The sequence below is a fragment of the Helianthus annuus genome, chromosome 12 (genome assembly GCF_002127325.2).
Source record: "Helianthus annuus cultivar XRQ/B chromosome 12, HanXRQr2.0-SUNRISE, whole genome shotgun sequence".
In the NCBI taxonomy this organism is placed as follows: domain Eukaryota; kingdom Viridiplantae; phylum Streptophyta; class Magnoliopsida; order Asterales; family Asteraceae; genus Helianthus; species Helianthus annuus.
This window is the reverse complement of record NC_035444.2, coordinates 65,673,792-65,693,142: the sequence shown is the minus strand read 5'-3', so window position 1 is coordinate 65,693,142 and position 19,351 is coordinate 65,673,792. Positions and strand designations below refer to the sequence as shown.

Sequence of the window (19,351 nt, the reverse complement as noted above, 5' to 3'; positions counted from 1 at the left end):
CCATCAAAAATAAATTTTAACTTTAAAATCCGTGACGTTGATATCAAATGTTCATGTTGGTATCTTTTGTCTTTCGGTTTTGAATGTATGCACAATGTACTTGTTCATGACCTGCGTGCGGTTTTCTTGTAACAACATGATTTTTGAAGATGTTACATTCGGCTAAACGACGTTTCTAGTAATTAAATTTCTCAGAAATGTTGTAGAGTTGACTGTAAACAATTGCCCAAAATTAAATAACTTATCCTAGCATTTCTTCTTCATTTCCCTGCTTTGACAATTACACAGTCTTCAAGTTTTTTGACTTTCAAAAGTCAACTGACAAACCTACCCTTGAGATAAATCTTCAAGCAACCAACCTTATGCTATAAACAGGATAACCAACCTGTGTTCTGTTATCATGTATTAAGAGAGAGATGAAACCGCTTGCTAACGTTCTCATAGTCTGCGGTTCTATTGCCGCAACAGTGTTTGTTGTGTGCTGTATCTTTCATAATGGCAGGAAAAACAAAACCAAAGTTCCACCACTCCGAACCAATCCGGACCTTGAACTAGGTAAAAGCACCATAACCACAAGAAAAGATGGAGGAATGGTTATCCTAACAGGAGCTGCAGCGTCTGCAGCTACAGCGGCTGTGATCATTAGTGGCAGTGGTGGATGTGGAGGTGGTGGTGGTGGATGTGGAGGTGGTGTTGATAGTGGAGGTGATGGTGGCGGATGCGGTGGTGATGGTGGGGGGTGTGGCGGCGGGGGCTGTGGTGGTGGCTGTGGAGATTGATTTAAGTTTTGAATCATTTTCATACTTGTAGATGCCGGTTTGTGTCTTGTAATGTGGATCTTTGCCACTTCTCTTTGCAAGTAGTTATCTGTAAACTTTTATTCATGATTTTCAGATCTTGCATGCGATTTTTCACCTTCTTCGGGGCCCAAATTATTACCGGCGCAGTCATTGTAGTTGTGCCGAGCTTCCAAGGCTATATGCCAAATGATTATACATCAATTGCTTGCTGATTTTTTCAGTCAATGTAGCATAAGGCTAGCGGTGTTTGGGTTTAGTCTAAATGGGTTCGGGTCAACTTGATGGGTTTGATAGTTGACCTGTCTATATGAACTTCAAAAAAATGTGTTTCAGTAACGTTCAGGTAATCTATGCAGTTAAAAAAGACGCGAAATTGTTTTATATACAAGCATTTTTTAGGTGTAAATTTTTAGTTTTGAGAGTATCAATATACCAAGTAAATATAACTTTTTTATGTTTGGGTAATGTCTGAAACGATTTTTTGGGTTTACGTCGTGTTTTGTATGTACAAGCATAACTTTCGCTATGTTTGGAGTTGATGTCTCTAATTTCTATACTTAACGCTCAATAGAAGAGAGGACGTATTCCGAAAGTCATGTGGCCAGGCTTAAAGCCTAGCTAACATCATGAATCGGCCCCCCCACAAGTGCAAAGTAGGTGATGTAAACGAGCCGAGCCGCTCATGAGCTACTTGAGATTGGTAGCTGTGAGAATTATGTGTCAAAGACTCTCATTCTACCGGAGTCTATATTAGATTTGCGGGTTTACGTTTAGTCTAAATGGGTTCATGTAGTTGTATCTGCAAACATGTTTAGACGAACGGGCCAAGTTTGTGCCAACCTAGTTGGTTTATGGGATATCCCGTTTATTTTATGGACTTTTTTTTTTTTTTTGAAAAATTGTGCTTCATGTCATGAGAACTGTTTTGATAAAGAGAAATAAACACAAAATTTATAGTTTGAACGTAATTGTTTTATACACAATTTAAGTGTTGGTCTTGTTCGTGTCAACCTGCATACATGAACCATTTAACGCTCTCACCACCAAAAGTTCAATACTTGACGTTTCACTCGGATCGTCTAGTAATATCCTGTGATTAAATTTCCCTGAAATGTATGAGAGTTCGTTAAAGTCAATTGCCCAAATCACATAACTTTTCCTAGCAATTCCCCTTCATTTCCCTGCTCTTAAAGTCTTTTTTTCATGTAGGCTCAAGTTAGCAGTATATAACATAAGTCAACTGACAAAACTACCCTTAACATAATCTCCATGCAAACCTTATGCTATAAATATGATAACAACCCAATATTCTATTGTCATGCATTTAGAGAAAGATGAAAGCGTATGCTATCGTTCTTATCGTCTGCGGTTCTGTAGCTGCAGCAGTGTTTCTTTTGTGTTGTCTCTTTAATACTGGCAAGAAGAAGAAAACCAAAGTTCCAACCACTGGCCCGCACCCACCACTCAGAGCCGATCCTGACCTTGAACTAGGTAAAAAAACCACAGAAAGAGATGAAAGGAAGGTTATTCTAGTGGGAGCTGCAGCTACTGCTGCTGTAATCGTTAGCGCTGGTGGGGATAGTGGAGGCGGCGGTGGGGGATGTGGTGGTGGGGGATGCGGTGGTGGTGGCTGTGGTGGCGGCTGTGGAGGATGATTAAGGTTTGATCACTATATTGTATGTGAAGGGTGCAGAATGGTTGACTTCTAAGCATGTGTGAAATGTGTCTATTTTTTCTATATTTCAGTGTTTTAAATATAAGTTAAAGTTATATGTACATGTATCATAAGTTAAATGAAAAACGTTTCCTTGTTGAGCTTCTTAAAAATTTATATATACCATATGTTTCCAAAAAGAAAATATTAGAGCTAAGTGCGCGCGCACACACACACTGCAGTTGATTGTAGTTGTGCGAAGCTTCTGAGGTTTATATGCCAAATGATTATGCATCAGTTGATGACTGATTATCGTTATAGCTTCGAGTAAAGCTATATTCCATGGATGTATTCGAGTTTATTGGGAAACAATAGTAGCAGTAGGGGTACTAAGGATTTTTGTTCAAGACTTCAACTTTACTAAGAATTTATAATGGAAAGTTTATATTGACTTGATGGCTTTTTGATGTATGTTTAAAGTATATTTGATTAATTACAATATTTTCATTTTATTCGCAAAATTTAGGCCACAAAACAACAAGAATTAACAAACAAAAGCACAAACCCATGTCCTGTTTTGGGAATGGAGGGAATGTGTAACTAACTACCAATAACGTAATAATGACTATAGATGGGATAACAACCGAACATTCTGTCTGTCATGTATTTGGAAAAAAAGATGAAAACTTATGCTATAGATTGTTTTGTGCTCTCTTTAATAATGGCAGGAAAAGGAAAAACAAAGTTCCAACCCCCACGCTATTGGGTTGGCCAACCTCTGCTGTCGTCCGAGACCCAAATTTTCAATAGGCCCGAAAAGTTTTTTATAAGCTTTTATATATATACTAAATTATATATTTAGTATATGCGTTTATTTTTTATATGTAAAAATATTGGTAGTGGAGTGGAAAAAGCATCTCAAGATAATTTAGAAGTCCTAAGTTCAAGGGTTAACTATACCACCATGATTTTATTTTTTTAAAGGGTTGTATTATTGGCACACCAAGGGGATTAAATCGACACCCTCAATACGCATCGTATAGGCCTATACGATGCGTATTGAGGTGAGTTCAAACTTCTATGTCTGCCAAAGGCTGCCATTGTCCCCTTACCAAAAAGTAATACGCATCGTATAGGGCTATACGATGCGTATTGAAGGTGTCGATTTAATTTTTTAATTTTTTGCAAGGTACCTTCCTGTCACGCGGTAGCTTTCCGTCACACGAACGAAGAAGCAGCACTTTGGACATTTGTCGGTCTTCAAACATCTAGGAAACATTATTTGAGAATACCCCTGAATTTATCGAAGCTGTAGAATGAGATCCTCCACTGTTGGGTTATCATCTTTCAACCCCATTTTCCCTAAATTTATCGATTCTGTTTTTCAACAGGGATGTAATGCAATGATTCCTCTCAATTGAATAGACTGACACTTGCTTCATAGGACGCACTTGAATCGTCTCGGATGTAATAACAGTACGTTTAGCATCCGTGCCTGCTTGAATTGCAGAAAGCAAAGGATAACGAAGATGAACATTGTATTTATCACGAAAGTACTGAACAGCCGAGATAACAGCTCCGGTTTCATCAGCTGCATTTGGAACAGGAGAGTTGAAAAAACTGCAATTGGAATTGATCTTGGAACAACATACTCTTGTTACCATATGACACATGATAAAAGCGCTTCTCTAGACAGTCTGGGATTATGTTTCGCAAATTGGGAAGCACATATTTGCTTCAAGATTTATGTCTGATGTCCATGTTTGATCACATTTGACTTCATCTGCGGCAGTCTGAACAACCGAGATAACAGCTCCGGTTTCATCAGCTGCATTTGGAACAGGAGAGTTGAAAAACTGCAATTGGAATTGATCTTGGAACAACATACTCTTGTTACCATATGACACATGATAAAAAACGCTTCTATAGACAATCCGGGATTATGTTCCGCAAATTGGGAAGCACGTATTTGCTTCAAGATTTACATCTGATGTCCATGTTTGATCATATTTGACTTCATCTTCGGCAGTCCACTGACTTTCTTCCTCGCGTGTCTGCACCGTGATATTCATATTCTTGGTTCAATACCAACTCATCTTTAGTAGTGTTTGTTTGAGAACCTGATTCAGATACACAACGGTTCTCCAATTCCAGATCAGCAAGCAAATACACAACGGTTCTCCAATTCTAGATTAGTAATGTAAGGAGAAGCGTTGAGATAACGGACATCCATCAAGCTCAAAAAGAAAACTTGTGTTTCCCATAGTCACAAACGATTGCGGTTTGTATTTCCCATAGCCACCGTTCCCATAGTCAAAAACAGGATGGATGTGACACACACAAATAGATAAGCTGTCACAGTTGTCAAATTCGTTGCGTGCATTCATATTGTTTAGACAACAACAGATAATAAACGGATTGTTGGACTTCTTGTTCCAGATGCAACTGTGAATATTGAATGTGCAAACTGAAACATCTTGACACGATATAATTGCAAGACTGTTTGTCGGGCTTCCAATGCTCACACAGGGTGATAAACAACGCTGATACGAACACATACCAACTGATTCAGATTTAAACAATGCACGCCTCAACTGAGATAACAGACATCCATCAAGCTCAAAAAGAAAACTTGTGTTTCCCATAGTCACAAACGATTGCGGTTTGTATTTCGCATAGCCACCGTTTCCGTCGTAAAAAACGGTTATGGTTTGCACTTTCAATCTTCAATAATTCATTAAAATACCACTAGTAGAATAACCCGACACGTCTTCATGTTACGGAGTATGTTCTCGAAATTGAAGGAAAAGGAAAAGATTTGTTGAAATCGAAGAAAAGAGTAAAAAAGATGAATTGAGGCGTGCATTTGGAACAAGAAGTCCAACAATCCGTTTATTATTTGTTATTGTCTAAACAATATGAATGCACATAACGAATTTGACAACTGTGATAGCTTATTAAAAGTATAAATCACCTCCAATCCTTTCCTGGTCAAATCACACACTATAAAGTTTAAACTTATCATGTGTTGTAGTTTGGAAAGATGATCGAATAGACATCTGAATAACAAACTGTGGAGACCTTGTTTGTGTTATCCTTCAACATAAGCTAAAATACGCTAAAATACGTTAACACACGATAAAATACGCAAAAATACGCTAAAATAGGTCAAAATACGCTAAATACGCCAAAATACGTTAAAATATGCTAAAATACGCTAAAATACATTAAAATACGCTAAAATGCGTTACATATGTTAACATACGCTAAAAAACGTTAAATACGCTAAAATATGCCAAAATACGTTATAATACGCTAAAATACGTCAAAATACGCAAAAATACGTCAAAATACGCGACTAACGATATTTACACACACGTATACATATAACAGGCACTATGGAGTACAAGTGGATTTCAAACAAAACTGTACGTAATCATAGAATATGATATTCACACGCAACCGAACGACACCGAAACGACTTATGTTGAAGGTATACGTCATAAAACGACAAAATATACGAAAGATGGGCAAAAAAGGAGATGTATACGCGTCGAACCGAGGGAAACACGATAAAACTAAATTTGAAATAATGCCATATACGATCGTATAGGCCTATGTTGTATCGTATGTAAGCTTAATACGCATCGTATAGGCCTATACGATGCGTATTAAACTTTCAATTTTCTCAAAAATACCCCTGAATTTATCAGAAGAACAGTGGTATTTCAGTAAATTCATCGATTAATACGCATCGTATAGGCCTATACGATGCGTATTGAACTATAAATTTCTCAAAAATGTTTTTCAAATCAAGGGTTCCATCATTACAACCACTTGTTTTCAATGGGGATGTAATACAATGATTCCTCTCAATTTAATAGACAGACACTTGCTTCATAGGACTCACTTGAATCATCTCGGAAGTACTGAACAACCGAAGTAACACCTTCGATTTCATCAGCTGCATCGTTTACCGTGGAATGCATCCTTATTTTTGTAAATCGCACAAACAGGCATGCCTTGAACGAGTCTAGAACACTCGTAATCCTTAACCGGCTTTGAAACCGGACGGAATCTGTAAAGAAACTGTTCGATTTCACGGTGAGTGGAGAAATTAGCGACGGAGAAACTGTTCAACACAGACATGCATCAGGAAAGAAACATATAATGATTCCTCTCAATTTAATAGACATACACTTGCTTCATAGGACTCACTTGAATCGTCTCGGAAGTACTATTCGTTTGCTTCAAACTCAACGGAGATAGCATCGTTTCCATATCCGTCTTTCAAACCCAACGGAGATAGAGACTTTGAAGAGACAATCTAGAGGGTCAAAACGCACAAAAGTGGCCCGTCGAATGGGCATCAGGAAAGAAGCATATAAAGAACCTTCAAAAGTTAAACATATTCTATTAGCTATTATACCTCGTTTAATAGCAAGATAAGAAGGATGAGATATCGGCAGTTAGCTCGAAGAAGTTTCTCTCGATCAGGTGTTCCAATAGATTCCCCCTGCTAACAATATCATGTTAATTGTTTCAGATGACATGCTTGGTAACAAAGAGGAACACTTTCTTCTGTTTTATTTTTTTCTACTTTTAGAAAGGTTTGACCATGCCGTATCATGTGGCATGTGTCATGTGTCATAAAACGGAACATAATCCCATATTGTCTAAAGAAGCGCTTTTATCATGTGTGATCCAGAGGTTGGTCTCGGGTAGGCATAAGATCCGTGGGCCCTATTGTCGGATCTGTGACTCCATGGAAGATGTGATTAAGGTAAGCGTGCCGTGTCATGTGTCATAAAACGGAACATAATCCCAGATTGTCTAAAGAAGCGCTTTTATCATGTGTGATCCAGAGGTCGGTCTCGGGTGGGCATAAGATCCGTGGGCCCTATTGTCGGATCTGTGACTCCATGGAAGATGTGATTAAGGTAAGCGTGCCGTGTCATGTGTCATAAAACGGAACATAATCCCAGGTTGTCTAAAGAAGCGCTTTTATCATGTGTCATATTAGAGTAGTATGAGTCTGAGTCCATTTGTGGTTCGTGAATGTTTCGAAACATCATAGAAGAGTGTTGGGTTTGTATTTCCCATAGCCACCGTTTCTGTAGTAAAAAACGGTTGCGGTTTGCACATTCAATCTTCATTACTTCATTATAATTAATAATGCGGTCTTAATTGAAGATGTAATTGCAAGACTGTTTGTCAGGCTTCCAATGCTCACACAGGGTGATAAACCACTAGTTTGTTTGTTTTTTTATAATTTTACATACGATTTAGAGAAATAGAGAATACGTTACGAGATTCTTCGAGAATTAGAAAAGGAGAAAATACGGAACGACAAGGGTGTTGGTCTTTTCTCCCACGTGGCCACGTGTGATCCAGAGGTCGGTCTCGGGTGAGTTGTGGTTGATTTATAGGAGGAGGTTATGAAACGAATATTTGTTTTATGCGAATTTAAAGGACAATACTGACAGGGGTGCTGATCTTTTCTCCCACTGTGCAAACTTGAAAAATCTGACCATAACACATTGTAGACTGGTGGGCTTGAATGGTTTTAATATATTTTATCCTGGACAGTGATCTTCATATTCTTGGTTCAAGCAGTTGGTCGATGACATGATAGATAAAGATCTTGACGCGAAACGAAAGGGATTTCGAGAAACCAAGGGTGTATACAGATCTCTATTCGGTCATCTTTCCAAGCTTTTACACACGAATATTTGGTTCCCAATTTGCGGAACATAATCCCAGATTGTCTAAAGAAGCGCTTTTATCATGTGACATATTAGATGCGTATCACGTGTGAGAAACTAGCTAGGACTAGACCCCTCAAGTTGTCATTTGATAATCACATCTGTTTCCTACAATCTTGTTTCCAACTGCTCGAAATCCCTTTCGTTTCTCGGGTTCTCATTCGACACAACACAACAAAAAATAAACTGCAAAAATCATGTGCCTTGATACGCATCGTATAGGCCTATACGATGCGTATCAAGCCCGCCGTCATACATAACCTGCACCTGTCAGCCTGCCATGTCTTTTACTTTATTTTAATACGCATCGTATAGGCCTATACGATGCGTATTGAATTGAAAAAGTGTGCGGATAGACAGGGGGTGTGCCATTAGAAAACCCCTTTTTAAATTCATTTCCTCTTAACCACAGTTTGGGCCCAATTTTTTATGTAGTGAGGGCCTGATTTTTTTTTGAAAGTTCTCGGGGACGGCCCTGCACTACTAGGCCGCCAACCATCCGCCATTAGTCACCAATCCGGACTGATCTTCACCTTGAACTCGGTAAAACCACCAAAACCACAAAAAAAAAAAAAAAAAAAAAATAGAGGGATAATTATTCTAGCAGGAGCTTTAGCTTCTGTAGCTACAATTGCTGCACTTGTTAGAGCATCTATAATTAGGTTGGAATGGTGGTTCAAAAGCAAACCAACAATTTCGGACAACCCCCATTAGAGCTAATGACTAGGACTGGTCCGATTTGGTGCACTGGACTAGTCCAAACCTCTTACATTTGGACCCCATGTAATTTAAAACAATTTTAAAAAAAAAGCTTTTTGCATTGAATAAAAAGAAACCTTAAATTCATCTAAATTAATAACAGAAATATATAAATTAATATAACATAAATAAAAAAAAACAAATATATAATATAAAAATAATGTAAACTAAAAAACAGATTTATTAAAATTAAAAACATTACACAAATTAGATAATTTAACCAAAAACTAGATAATCGAACCTAAACAAACTCGATAATTAAACAAATCATGAACCCCTGAACCGTTACAGTGAATTGTGAGTTAAAAAGTGCACATGTTGGTTGAAATGGGAATTGCATTTACAGCCATTAAAGGAATAGCCGTTAGGCGTTAAAAAAATAAGCGTTGCAAAAGTAGCCGTTGTAAAAAATAAATAATATTTTAGTATTTTATTCGAATTATTTATTAAATAAATATACTAGATAACAAAATATTAAAAATAAGATAAAATAAATTATTATCTTATTAGTTTTATTTTCCGTATTTTTTAAGATTTTAAAACAAAAGATAAATAAGATTATTAATTAAAAAAATTATAAGTAGACTATATATATTAGATATAGTTTACATAAAAGGAAAAATAGATGATGAGATAGAGGTTTGAAGTGGTTTAGTGTTGGAGGTAAAAGTGAGTTTGGAATGATGTGGTAAGTTTGGAATCTGGACTTGGTTCGGCGTTGTGGATGCTCTTAACACTAGTGGTGGCAGTGCGAATAGTGGAGGCGGAAACGGGGGATGGGATGGTGATGGCTGTAGGGATGTCGTGGCCAGTGGCAGATCTATACCAAAATTTTAGGGCTAAAGTTCATTTTTTACCGTACTTTGGTACAGTGTCGGCTCTGAGCAAGGGCCAGGTGGAGTACGGCTCAGGGCTAAAAACCTTAGGGCCCGTAAAATTGTTAAAAAAATATTTATATTTTATATATGCATAATTCTTTAAGATTTTTGAAAAGTTGATTTTTTAAGTTTATCAAACAACACACAATTCAAAATTACTCTACAAAATTATTTGTAGAGTAATTATGATACTCTACAAAATTACCTTATAAGATCAAAATTAACATATAAGATCATTTGTAGAGTAATTCTGACACTCTACAAAATTACTCTACAAGATCAAAATTACGCTACAAGAACATCTTACAAAATTACTCTACAAAATCAAAATTACCCTACAAGATCATTTGTAGAGTAATTTTGATGATTACTCTACGAGTAAATAATTACGAAAATGCCACCGCATTTTTTTGGTTTTTTCATGCCTTTCTTACGTTTTGTACGATAAGACACTTTGTACGTGAATTTAACTCATGAGTTCTAAACTTGTGTAAAATGTGTTATTTGGTCTCTATCCTGTACAATATTAAGTGTTTTGTATGTAAATATAAGGGTGCGTTTGGTCCGCGGAATGTTGTGGAATTGGAATTTGTATAAGAATTGAAATTTGAAAGAATTGGATTTGGAATTTAAACATTCCAATATGAATTGGAAATTGTTGGAATTGGATTCTCAATTCCATTGTTGATTTGTTTGATTGTCGAATGAATAGGAATCCATCACCCGACCCCCACCACCCCCGGTTCTAGTCAAAACAGTGTGGTTCTAGACGGTTCGGGTCGAAACGGTATGGGTCGAAACGGTACAGGTCGAAACAGTGCAGGGTCGAAACGTTATGGGTAGAAACAGTGTGGGGTCGAAACAATGCGATTTTCGACGATGCAGGTCAAAACGATATGGGTCGAAACGGTGCGGGTCGAAACGCTTAGAGATTCCATTGAATTTACTTGAATTCCATCACATATAGGAAGAATTTTGAATTCCTTTATTTAAAGGAATTTGAAGGAATTCATGCCAAATTTCAATTCCAATTCCAATTCCAATGTAAGGAAAATGCATGAAGTTTGGAATTGAGAGTCCAATTCTAACTAATTTTGTGAACCAAACATCATAAATTGACATTCAGATTTCAATTCCCTTAAATTCCGTTGAATTCCTACAAACTAAATGCACCCTACTAATTGCAGTGATAAGGTCTGATCATATCATCTAGAAGTCCTAATTATCAACAAATCCGTTAATCTCCACCTTCAAAGACTATAAATCAGCTTAAGGGGCTGTTTGGTAGCCTCTGAATGGTCATTAAGAGGCTACCTCTTAATGGAACCGTTAAGAATTCTGCCAATGAGAAGGTAGAAGAATGTGACATGTGATGATTTACCATTCAGAGGTTACCTCTTAACCATTCAGACTTGAGGTTACCTCTTATTCATTCAGAGGTTTTAAACCATTAAGGTGCTGTTTGTTTTTGCAGACATAAATTGTCTGCAAGCTGATTTCATCTGTTTTCATGTCTGCAACTGAAGATGTGGTCTGAAGCTCTTCAAGCTGAAAATATAAGACTGTTTGTTTTTATAAATTGATACCGTCTGTACATACTACATGAACTTTGTTTTTATAAATTGATAACTTCTAACTTCTAATTCTATTTTGGGCTATATGATCTCACAACATTATGGTTTTCAGGATCAAACGATCTATACACAATCACCATATACACATACCCATTACATAAACATAAATCATAATACAATTTTGTACACAAATACACACATTTAAATGAATAATAATTTAACTAGAAAACTCTAACCTCTGGTGTTTTAATTCTATCTTGGCCTGTATGATCTCACAACATTTTTGTTTTCAGGATCAAACTATCCATAAACAATCACTATACACACATACCCAATGAAACATTCTGGGTCAACTCAATGAAACCAAACACAACAAAATTATGGGTTTTGAAGAGCAAAGCTACATATCTATTCAAGCAACAACTACCACCTGTAAAAAAAACCCATAAAAATTAGGGCTTTTTGGAGCAAAATGAGTAGTGAAAAATGAAGAGAAATTGAAACTAACAAGAGGGTTAATTGTTACTACATTTCTAGTGAGTAAGACAAATGAAAGGAAAGGAACCTATAATGGAGGGTGAAGTTTTATTGCATTTATGGCAGTGAAGAAGCTCAAAGGATTGGTGGGTATGATGAAATTGAAGTCAAGATTAGATTTTTAGAGGAATTAGATGAGAAAGAAAGGGAATTTAGAGAAACTCATTTGAGAAGAATCGATGATTCAAAACAAAGGGAGAGATCGAATAGAGAGAAAGAGAGAGAGAGAGAGATCGCAGATGAGGATGATCGACGATGATGTTGAAGGTTGATGGCAGCCACGACGGTGGTGGTGGCCGACTGAGGTGAAGATGATGATGAACAGGAGTTGTTCTTACGGCAGTGGTGTTGGTTATTATTGTTGTTCTTGAATGGAGATTTTGATTTGAGGGAAACATGGTGAATATGATGATGAATAGGAGGGTTTATGAGTTCAGAAGATGTTTGAAGAAAGGGGGGGATAGCTTTTTTTTTTTAAGCTGAAAAAAGCCATTTTCAGATCTGTTTAAAAGAAAAAAACAAACAGTCTTCACGGGTAATGTCTGCGCGCCTGCAGACATCAGCTCCCTTGAAGATGTTTGAAGAAAAACAAACACCCCCTAAAAGGTAGCATCTGAATGGTCATTAAGAGGCTACCCAACAGCCCCTAAATCACAATTAAAACAAGAACAAACTTCAATTGGCAGATTATCTATTTTAGAATCGGTTAAGCAATCGGTATATAATATCTCTTTGATTAGGCATGATAATTTTCATTAATTTAACTAGAGGGAGAGAGCGCACAAACGTGCTTTTGGAAAAACATAGAGATAAAACTAGAGGGAGAGAGCGCGCCTGCATCCACCACTCCGAACCGATCCTGACCTTCAACTAGGTAAGAAAACCACCAAAACCACAGAAAAAGATGGAGGAATGGTTATTCTAGCTGGAGCTGCAGCTTCTGTAGCTACAGCTGCTGTAATTGTTACCGCTAGTGGTGTTGGCGGCTGTGGCGGTGGAGGATGCGGTGGCGGTGGTTGTGGAGGGGGTTGTGGAGGTTGATTAAGATATATTTGATCAGTCTCTTGTATATGAAGGGTGTAGAATGGTTGACTTAAAAACTTGTGTGAAATGTGTTTTTTTTTTCCCTTCTTATTTCCATTGTTTTACATGTAAATATAAAGATATATTGTCCTTTTTACAGAACAGGCACCAGACTTGATAAGTCTTCTTCTATTGATTGAAGTTCAAGTTACATGCACATGTATCATATGTCAAATGAACAAGTTTCCTACTAGCTTTTTGAAGTTTTTGAAACTTGTATAAACCGTAAACTCGGTTGCATGTTTCACAGTATCAGATTATTGATTGCTCTAGCAGCTATTTACAATCTAGTGATTCAAATAAGTTATGTGCCAATGAATGTTTCAAATAATTGCATGCATGCATATGTGGTCTTGTTCTTCACGAACGTATAATTACACAGGATACAATTGTATCAATTAAAGAGAGAATTTATACTAAAGAGTAAAGACACAAAATTGTATATCATCAAATGTTGAAGTACATTGGGTATTTATACCCTTGCCGGCGGTTACTCAGAACTGTCATGACCTTTAACCTAAACGACAAAACCTTATATCAAATGTTGAAGTACATTGGGTATTTAGAATCTGGATTGTACTAAATTTGGAATGGAGGGTTGAAGTTTGAACTCATACCTCATCACACACATGTTCTTGAGAAGTTGAAGAGACGCAAAAGGACTTTTAGTCCTACATAAGACTTGATCCTAATTGTAAAAGTATATATAAACATGAGGAAAACAAGCTAACAAAAGGGAAGATTCATCAATAGAACATGAGCTGATTTGTGTAAACTGTAAACATACCTTCCATGTAGATTGAGGAGTTCATTTAATCATTTAACAACATCTAATCAATATTGTATCTCATGTGTGTAAACTGCAAGTCAGTAAACTTACCTTCCATGGCGTCTAGTCGTTTTAGCTTTTCAAGAATTTTTATTAAAATTTGTTATTTGGTCTCTATCCTGTACAATATTAAAGTGTTTTAAATGTAACAGTATTAAGGCCTGATTATGTTTTTAGTTTAGTTCTTTACTCTTCCAAGGTCTGATCATATCATCTAGAAGTCCTAAGGCTGGTGGGTATGGGGTCCGTCCCCCATGCGTCGAGGACCGGCGCCGGGTGGAACACATTTCTTGGTTCCGGGATATTATCCGACGATCGAACCGAACCAATTCTCTCAATATTCGTCAAACGCCTTTGCCGCATTCCAACACTCACCGAACCAATTCTATAGATCAGCTTATATCACAACACTCACCGAACCAATTCTCTCAATAATCATCAACAGATCCCTAAATCTCCACCTTCAAAAACTATAGATCAGCTTATATCACAACTAAAATAAGAACCAACTTCAATTAAAAATTTAAAACTAAAATCCACCAGGTGGTGCAGCCATTGTATAGTTGTGCTGAGCTTCTGAGGTTATATGCCAAATGATTATACATCAATTGTTTGCTGATTCCTTCTGTCAATGCAGAATAATGCTAGTTGTGTTTGGGTGGATCGTGTAGTTTCAAGTTGAACCTCGCTAACACTTCTAGATAAAAACAGGTCGAGATCATGCAGTTTTGCAGGTTGACCCGTTTAACATGTTTATGTTTTTTTTATAACCTTATTAAAAATAATATGCTTTGTCATAAGGCATATATATTCATTAAATGGCTTGTGTCTTGCAATTTAATTTCCCTGAAATGTATGAGAGCTGACAATAGTCAATTGCCAAAAATCAAATAAATTTTCCATGCATTTCCCCTTCATTTCCCTTCTTTGACAGAGTCTTCTTCCATAATTGACTTTTATCAGGTATATTTGGGGAACATGTAGGCTCATATATTAGCAATACATAGCATAAGTCAACTGACAAAACTACCCTTAGGATAATCTCAAAGCAACCTTATGTTATAAATAGGATAACAACCCAACATTCTGTTATAGAGAAAGATGAAAGCCTATGCTATAGTTCTCATAGTCTGCGGTTCTATCGCTGCAGCGGTTATTGTTTTGTGTTGTGTCTTCAATAATGGCAAAAAGAAGAAAACCCAAGTTCCAAACACCACTAAACAACCAACCATCCGCCAGCATCCACCACTCCGAACCGATCCTGACCTTGAAATAGGTAAGAAAACCACCAAAACAACAGAAAAAGATGGAGGAATGGTTATTCTAGCGGGAGCTGCAGCTTCTGTAGCTACAGCTGCTGTAATTGTTAGTGCTAGTGGTGGTGGTGGTGGTGGATGTGGTGGTGGTGGTGGGGATAGTGGAGGATGTGGTGGTGGGGGATGTGGCGGTGGTGGCTGCGGTGGCGGTGGCTGTGGAGGGGGTTGTGGTGGTTGATTAAGGTTTGATCAGTCTCTTGTATATGAAGGGTGCAGAATTGTGTCTTTAAAACTTGTGTCAAAATTTCCTATCTTGTTTCCATTGTTTTACATGTAAATATATATGTTGTCCTTCTCGTAGAACACAATAAGTTTCTGTTGGGGATGACGGCGCAGTTTGTTGCTCGTCTACCTGCTATCCTTATGTAATTTGCCCTGGTGATTGGAATGAAAAAACCCCAATTGCAAGCAAAAAAAAGTTCAAGATACATGCACATGTATGATAAGTCAAATGAACAAGTTTCTTACTTTCCTTTTTGAGCTATTCACAATCTAGTGATTCACCAAACAGATGTAAAAAAACATTGTTGAATGGTAATTAAGAAGAGATCTATATGAAGCAACCGAAAAAAACCATTCATGGCCGAATTGACGTACTATGTTCTCACATCTCAGGGGCCACAACTTTATTGCATTTCGAGATGCAACATTTCATTCAGGCATTTCATCAAACACCTTACGCGCATAATTAAGCTGTCTATTTCTACATATGCAGTTAGCATAGCAGTCCAAAATATGACAATTTTTTTTCTGGGCATGCGATTAAATATGATATCTGCCTCGATAACATTACCAATTCTACTGATCTGGGAGTTACAATGAACGGTGGTTTCGCTTGATCTATCATCACTTACTAAACTCTACATGTAATTGGTTTCTAAGACGAGAAATTAACACATATGGACAACTTCGAAATGGGTTTCTCGACACCATTGCTAAGGATCAGTTGTTAGTAACAACAATTGAACTACGAAGTCCAAAGATATTACAATATGCATCATCAATTCAAGCTCAGCTAAAGGATAGATTGAAAGTTGTTGATGTTTCGTATGATATTATACACATTTGATCTCACTGAATGCGTTGAAAGGTGGATGCATCATTGTGTAACCCGGATTTAATTTTGTCTAAAGTACAAGACAACTTTAGATGAACCATCACCACTCACCAGTGCTCTAGCCACCGATATTTTAAGTTCCACCTATAGTGGGTCTGAGTGAGTTTTCCCTTTCAAGTCTCAAGTTTGAGTTTGTGTGATAGGAGTTTCTCATTGAGGGGTTTAAATTGGGGATCTATTGTGCGAAGGGGCTTTCTAGCGCGGACCCAGTTAAGACAACGTATGCTAGACCTCCCGACACTCGCGAATAATTCACACCTTTCTAAAATAAACATGACAACTTTAGATAGTCGACCTTCAAACCTCTAGCTTGAGGTGTAATGAATACGGGTCAAAGTATGGTTGTCCAAAAAGCTCGTGGTTCGGAGCTCGCTCGAAACTCGCTCGGATTTAGCTCGGTTTAAAACTGAGCCGACTCGGTTCGGCTTGTAACTTCGTAACGAGCCAGATTGGCTCAGTTTGGCTCGCTTGGTAGCTCGGCTCGGCTAAGCTCGGATGATTTTACTTATGATATATTTAATTTTTATATACATTATAACATATCACAAAAAAGTTATTATTATTTACATGTAATTTGGATTGCAATTTGATAGTTATGGCAGATTTGAAGGTTGATTACCATGCTAAGTAACTAAGGTGCTGTTTGTTTTTACAAACATAAATTGTCTGCAAGCTGATTTCATCTGTTTTCATGTCTACAACTGAAGATGTGGTCTGAAGCTCTGCAAGCTGAAAATATAAGACTGCTTGTTTTTTACTGTCTGCAAGGAGAAGAGAGAGGTCAGAGGAGAAGAGGGAGGTCGTCAGACGGCGAGGAGAAGAGGGAGGTCGCCAGAAAACTGGTCTGATGAGGAGGGAGGTCGTCGGACGACAAGGAGAAAAAGGGCAGTTCGCCGAAAAACTGGTCGGAGGAGAGGTACCTGGTCGGAGAAGAAGAGGAAGGTCGTCGGACGGCGAGGAGAAGAGGGAGGTCGCCGTAAAACTGGTCGGATGAGGAGGAGGAGTGACGACAAGGAGAAGAGGGCTAATGTTTTAAGCGTATATGAGGGAGGGGTATATTAGGGTTTTTGTGAAGATGTTTTAAGAAGGGATCCATAGCTTATTTTTTAATATGAGAAAAAGCTGAGTTCAGATCTGTTTAAAAAAAAAAATAAACAATCTTCAAGGGTAATGCCTGCGCGCCTGCAGACATCAGCTCCCTTGAAGATGTTTGAAGAAAAAACAAACACCTCCTAATTTGTATTTCATTGAAATTTAAAACTTATTTTATGTTGAGCTTGATTTTTGTTTGTAACGTATTAGGTTGAACTTATTTTCCATGTGTTCTTTTGAACTACTCAATAATATTTTAGACTAATGAATTTTGAGAGATACGTATTAATTTTTCTCTTTAAAATCGCGCCAAACAAAGCCGAACCCGAGCTTAGATTTTCAGCTCAGTTTCAAATCCGAGCCGAGCCAGCCATTGGCGCATGTTAGAAGGGGAGGGGGGCGACCCCCTGAACTTTTCGCTCTTTAGTGTAATATATGTGGTTTTCGTATAGAAATTTTTGGGTATATACATTTTTTGACCCCCTGGTTCTATAGAAATTTTTGGGTATATACGTTTTCGACCACCCCCCTCCGGTCGGAAATCTCAAGCTTCGCCACTGGAGCCAGCTCGGTTTACAATCAAGCTTGTAACACCCCGTGTTACCAAATGTCAAAGTCAAAGTCAAGATTGACTCCTTTGACCATAGTTAGTCTACTTTATGTTTGCGATTACGTTAGTTGTATTATGTGGAGTAAGTGTTATTAATCAAACTAATCGAATGATCAAATCAATGCGAAAAGCTAAACGACTGTGAATGATAGGAAGTAACAATGCGATAAAGTCAATTAGTCGATAATCAAGCTAATCTAATCATCATCGAACTCGAGACTCGAATTACGCGAATTCTGGTGTTAGTATACATGTATGTGTGTGTCTTATGTGTTAGTTGTGCGTGTTTACTTTATGTTATGTGTGGTAATCAATCGAAACTCGAAACTCAATCGAACTCAATCAAGATCGAATTATGATAATTGGTGGCGAAAAGATAGCGCGAGACATAGGTGATTGTATGTTAGATATAGTGGTTGGGATTAAAAGTAATTTGAATAGAAAACTCTATCGTACACGCATCGTCCTCAATCGAAATCGAAATATCGAAAATCGTCGCACCGAACACTCGAATCAGGCAGCTGAACGATCAGGCTCCCAGCCGATCGAACTACTGTCCGATTGGACAGGCTGTCCGATCGGGGTGCCTGACCGATCGACCAGCCCCTTTCCTCTTTTGGTAGCCTACAAATACCCCTTGTCACTTTCAAACTTTCTACTTTTGGAAACCTCTGACCGACCAGCTCGTGCTCCCCTCCTTTTCTCAGATTCCTTCCGATTCCGGTAAGATTTCATCCTAAATCTTGTACTTCCTTGATCTATACACACTCCTACACCTTTCTATCTTTCAAATCTTACTTTTTAACCGTGAAATCATCAAGATTCAAGTGTTCTAGGATGATGTCATCATGGTGTTCTTAAAGAACTTCATGTTTTGGCTTCAATCCGCCAAGAATAACTTGGATCTAGCCGATTTCCACATAAACAAGCAAAGATCTATCATAGATCTAAACATTTACATGGTGAAACGGATTGAGAGAATGTTTTCCAACTTTCTTCCAACTCTTTTACACTCAATGCCCTCAAACCGGTAGAAACGGAGTTTGAACCGACTCACTTATCATCCTAGTAGTTGTGCGGTTCAAGATTCGGGTTCTATCCACCAGATTCACCAACTTCGGGTTAAGCGTTAAAATCCGTTCCAAACAGCTCACCGGCCGGATTTGGGTGATTTATGTCCGAGCAGGAGAAACAAGTACGAACGAGGGTTCTGTGGTTCAACTCGTGTCAAAGTACCTCGATATAACGTCAAACAATCAAAACAGCCTAGTGTTAGACGAACCGGCCGACCAGGTCAGAAAGCTGACCGATCGGGCTGGCTGTCCGAACGGACAGCC

General features: G+C 37.8%; 3 protein-coding genes across 3 annotated transcripts; all 3 read left to right on the top strand.

Moving 5' to 3' along the window:
- Nucleotides 1-416: 416 nt before the first annotated feature.
- LOC118485057 (zinc finger protein ZIC 2-like) lies at nt 417-779 on the top strand. The gene has a single exon (XM_035981288.1). The coding sequence runs from the start codon at nt 417-419 to the stop codon at nt 777-779; it is 363 nt and encodes a 120-aa protein (XP_035837181.1).
- Nucleotides 780-2,134: 1,355 nt separating this feature from the next.
- On the top strand, nt 2,135-2,455 carry LOC110893029 (dachshund homolog 1-like). The gene has a single exon (XM_022140151.1). The coding sequence runs from the start codon at nt 2,135-2,137 to the stop codon at nt 2,453-2,455; it is 321 nt and encodes a 106-aa protein (XP_021995843.1).
- A 10,424-nt stretch (nt 2,456-12,879) lies between these two features.
- On the top strand, nt 12,880-15,373 carry LOC110893028 (chorion class high-cysteine HCB protein 13-like). Its single transcript, XM_022140150.2, has 3 exons — nt 12,880-13,003; nt 13,151-13,266; nt 14,975-15,373. Exons 1-3 carry the CDS (start codon nt 12,880-12,882, stop codon nt 15,371-15,373), a joined length of 639 nt encoding a protein of 212 aa, XP_021995842.2.
- The last annotated feature ends 3,978 nt before the right edge of the window (nt 15,374-19,351 follow it).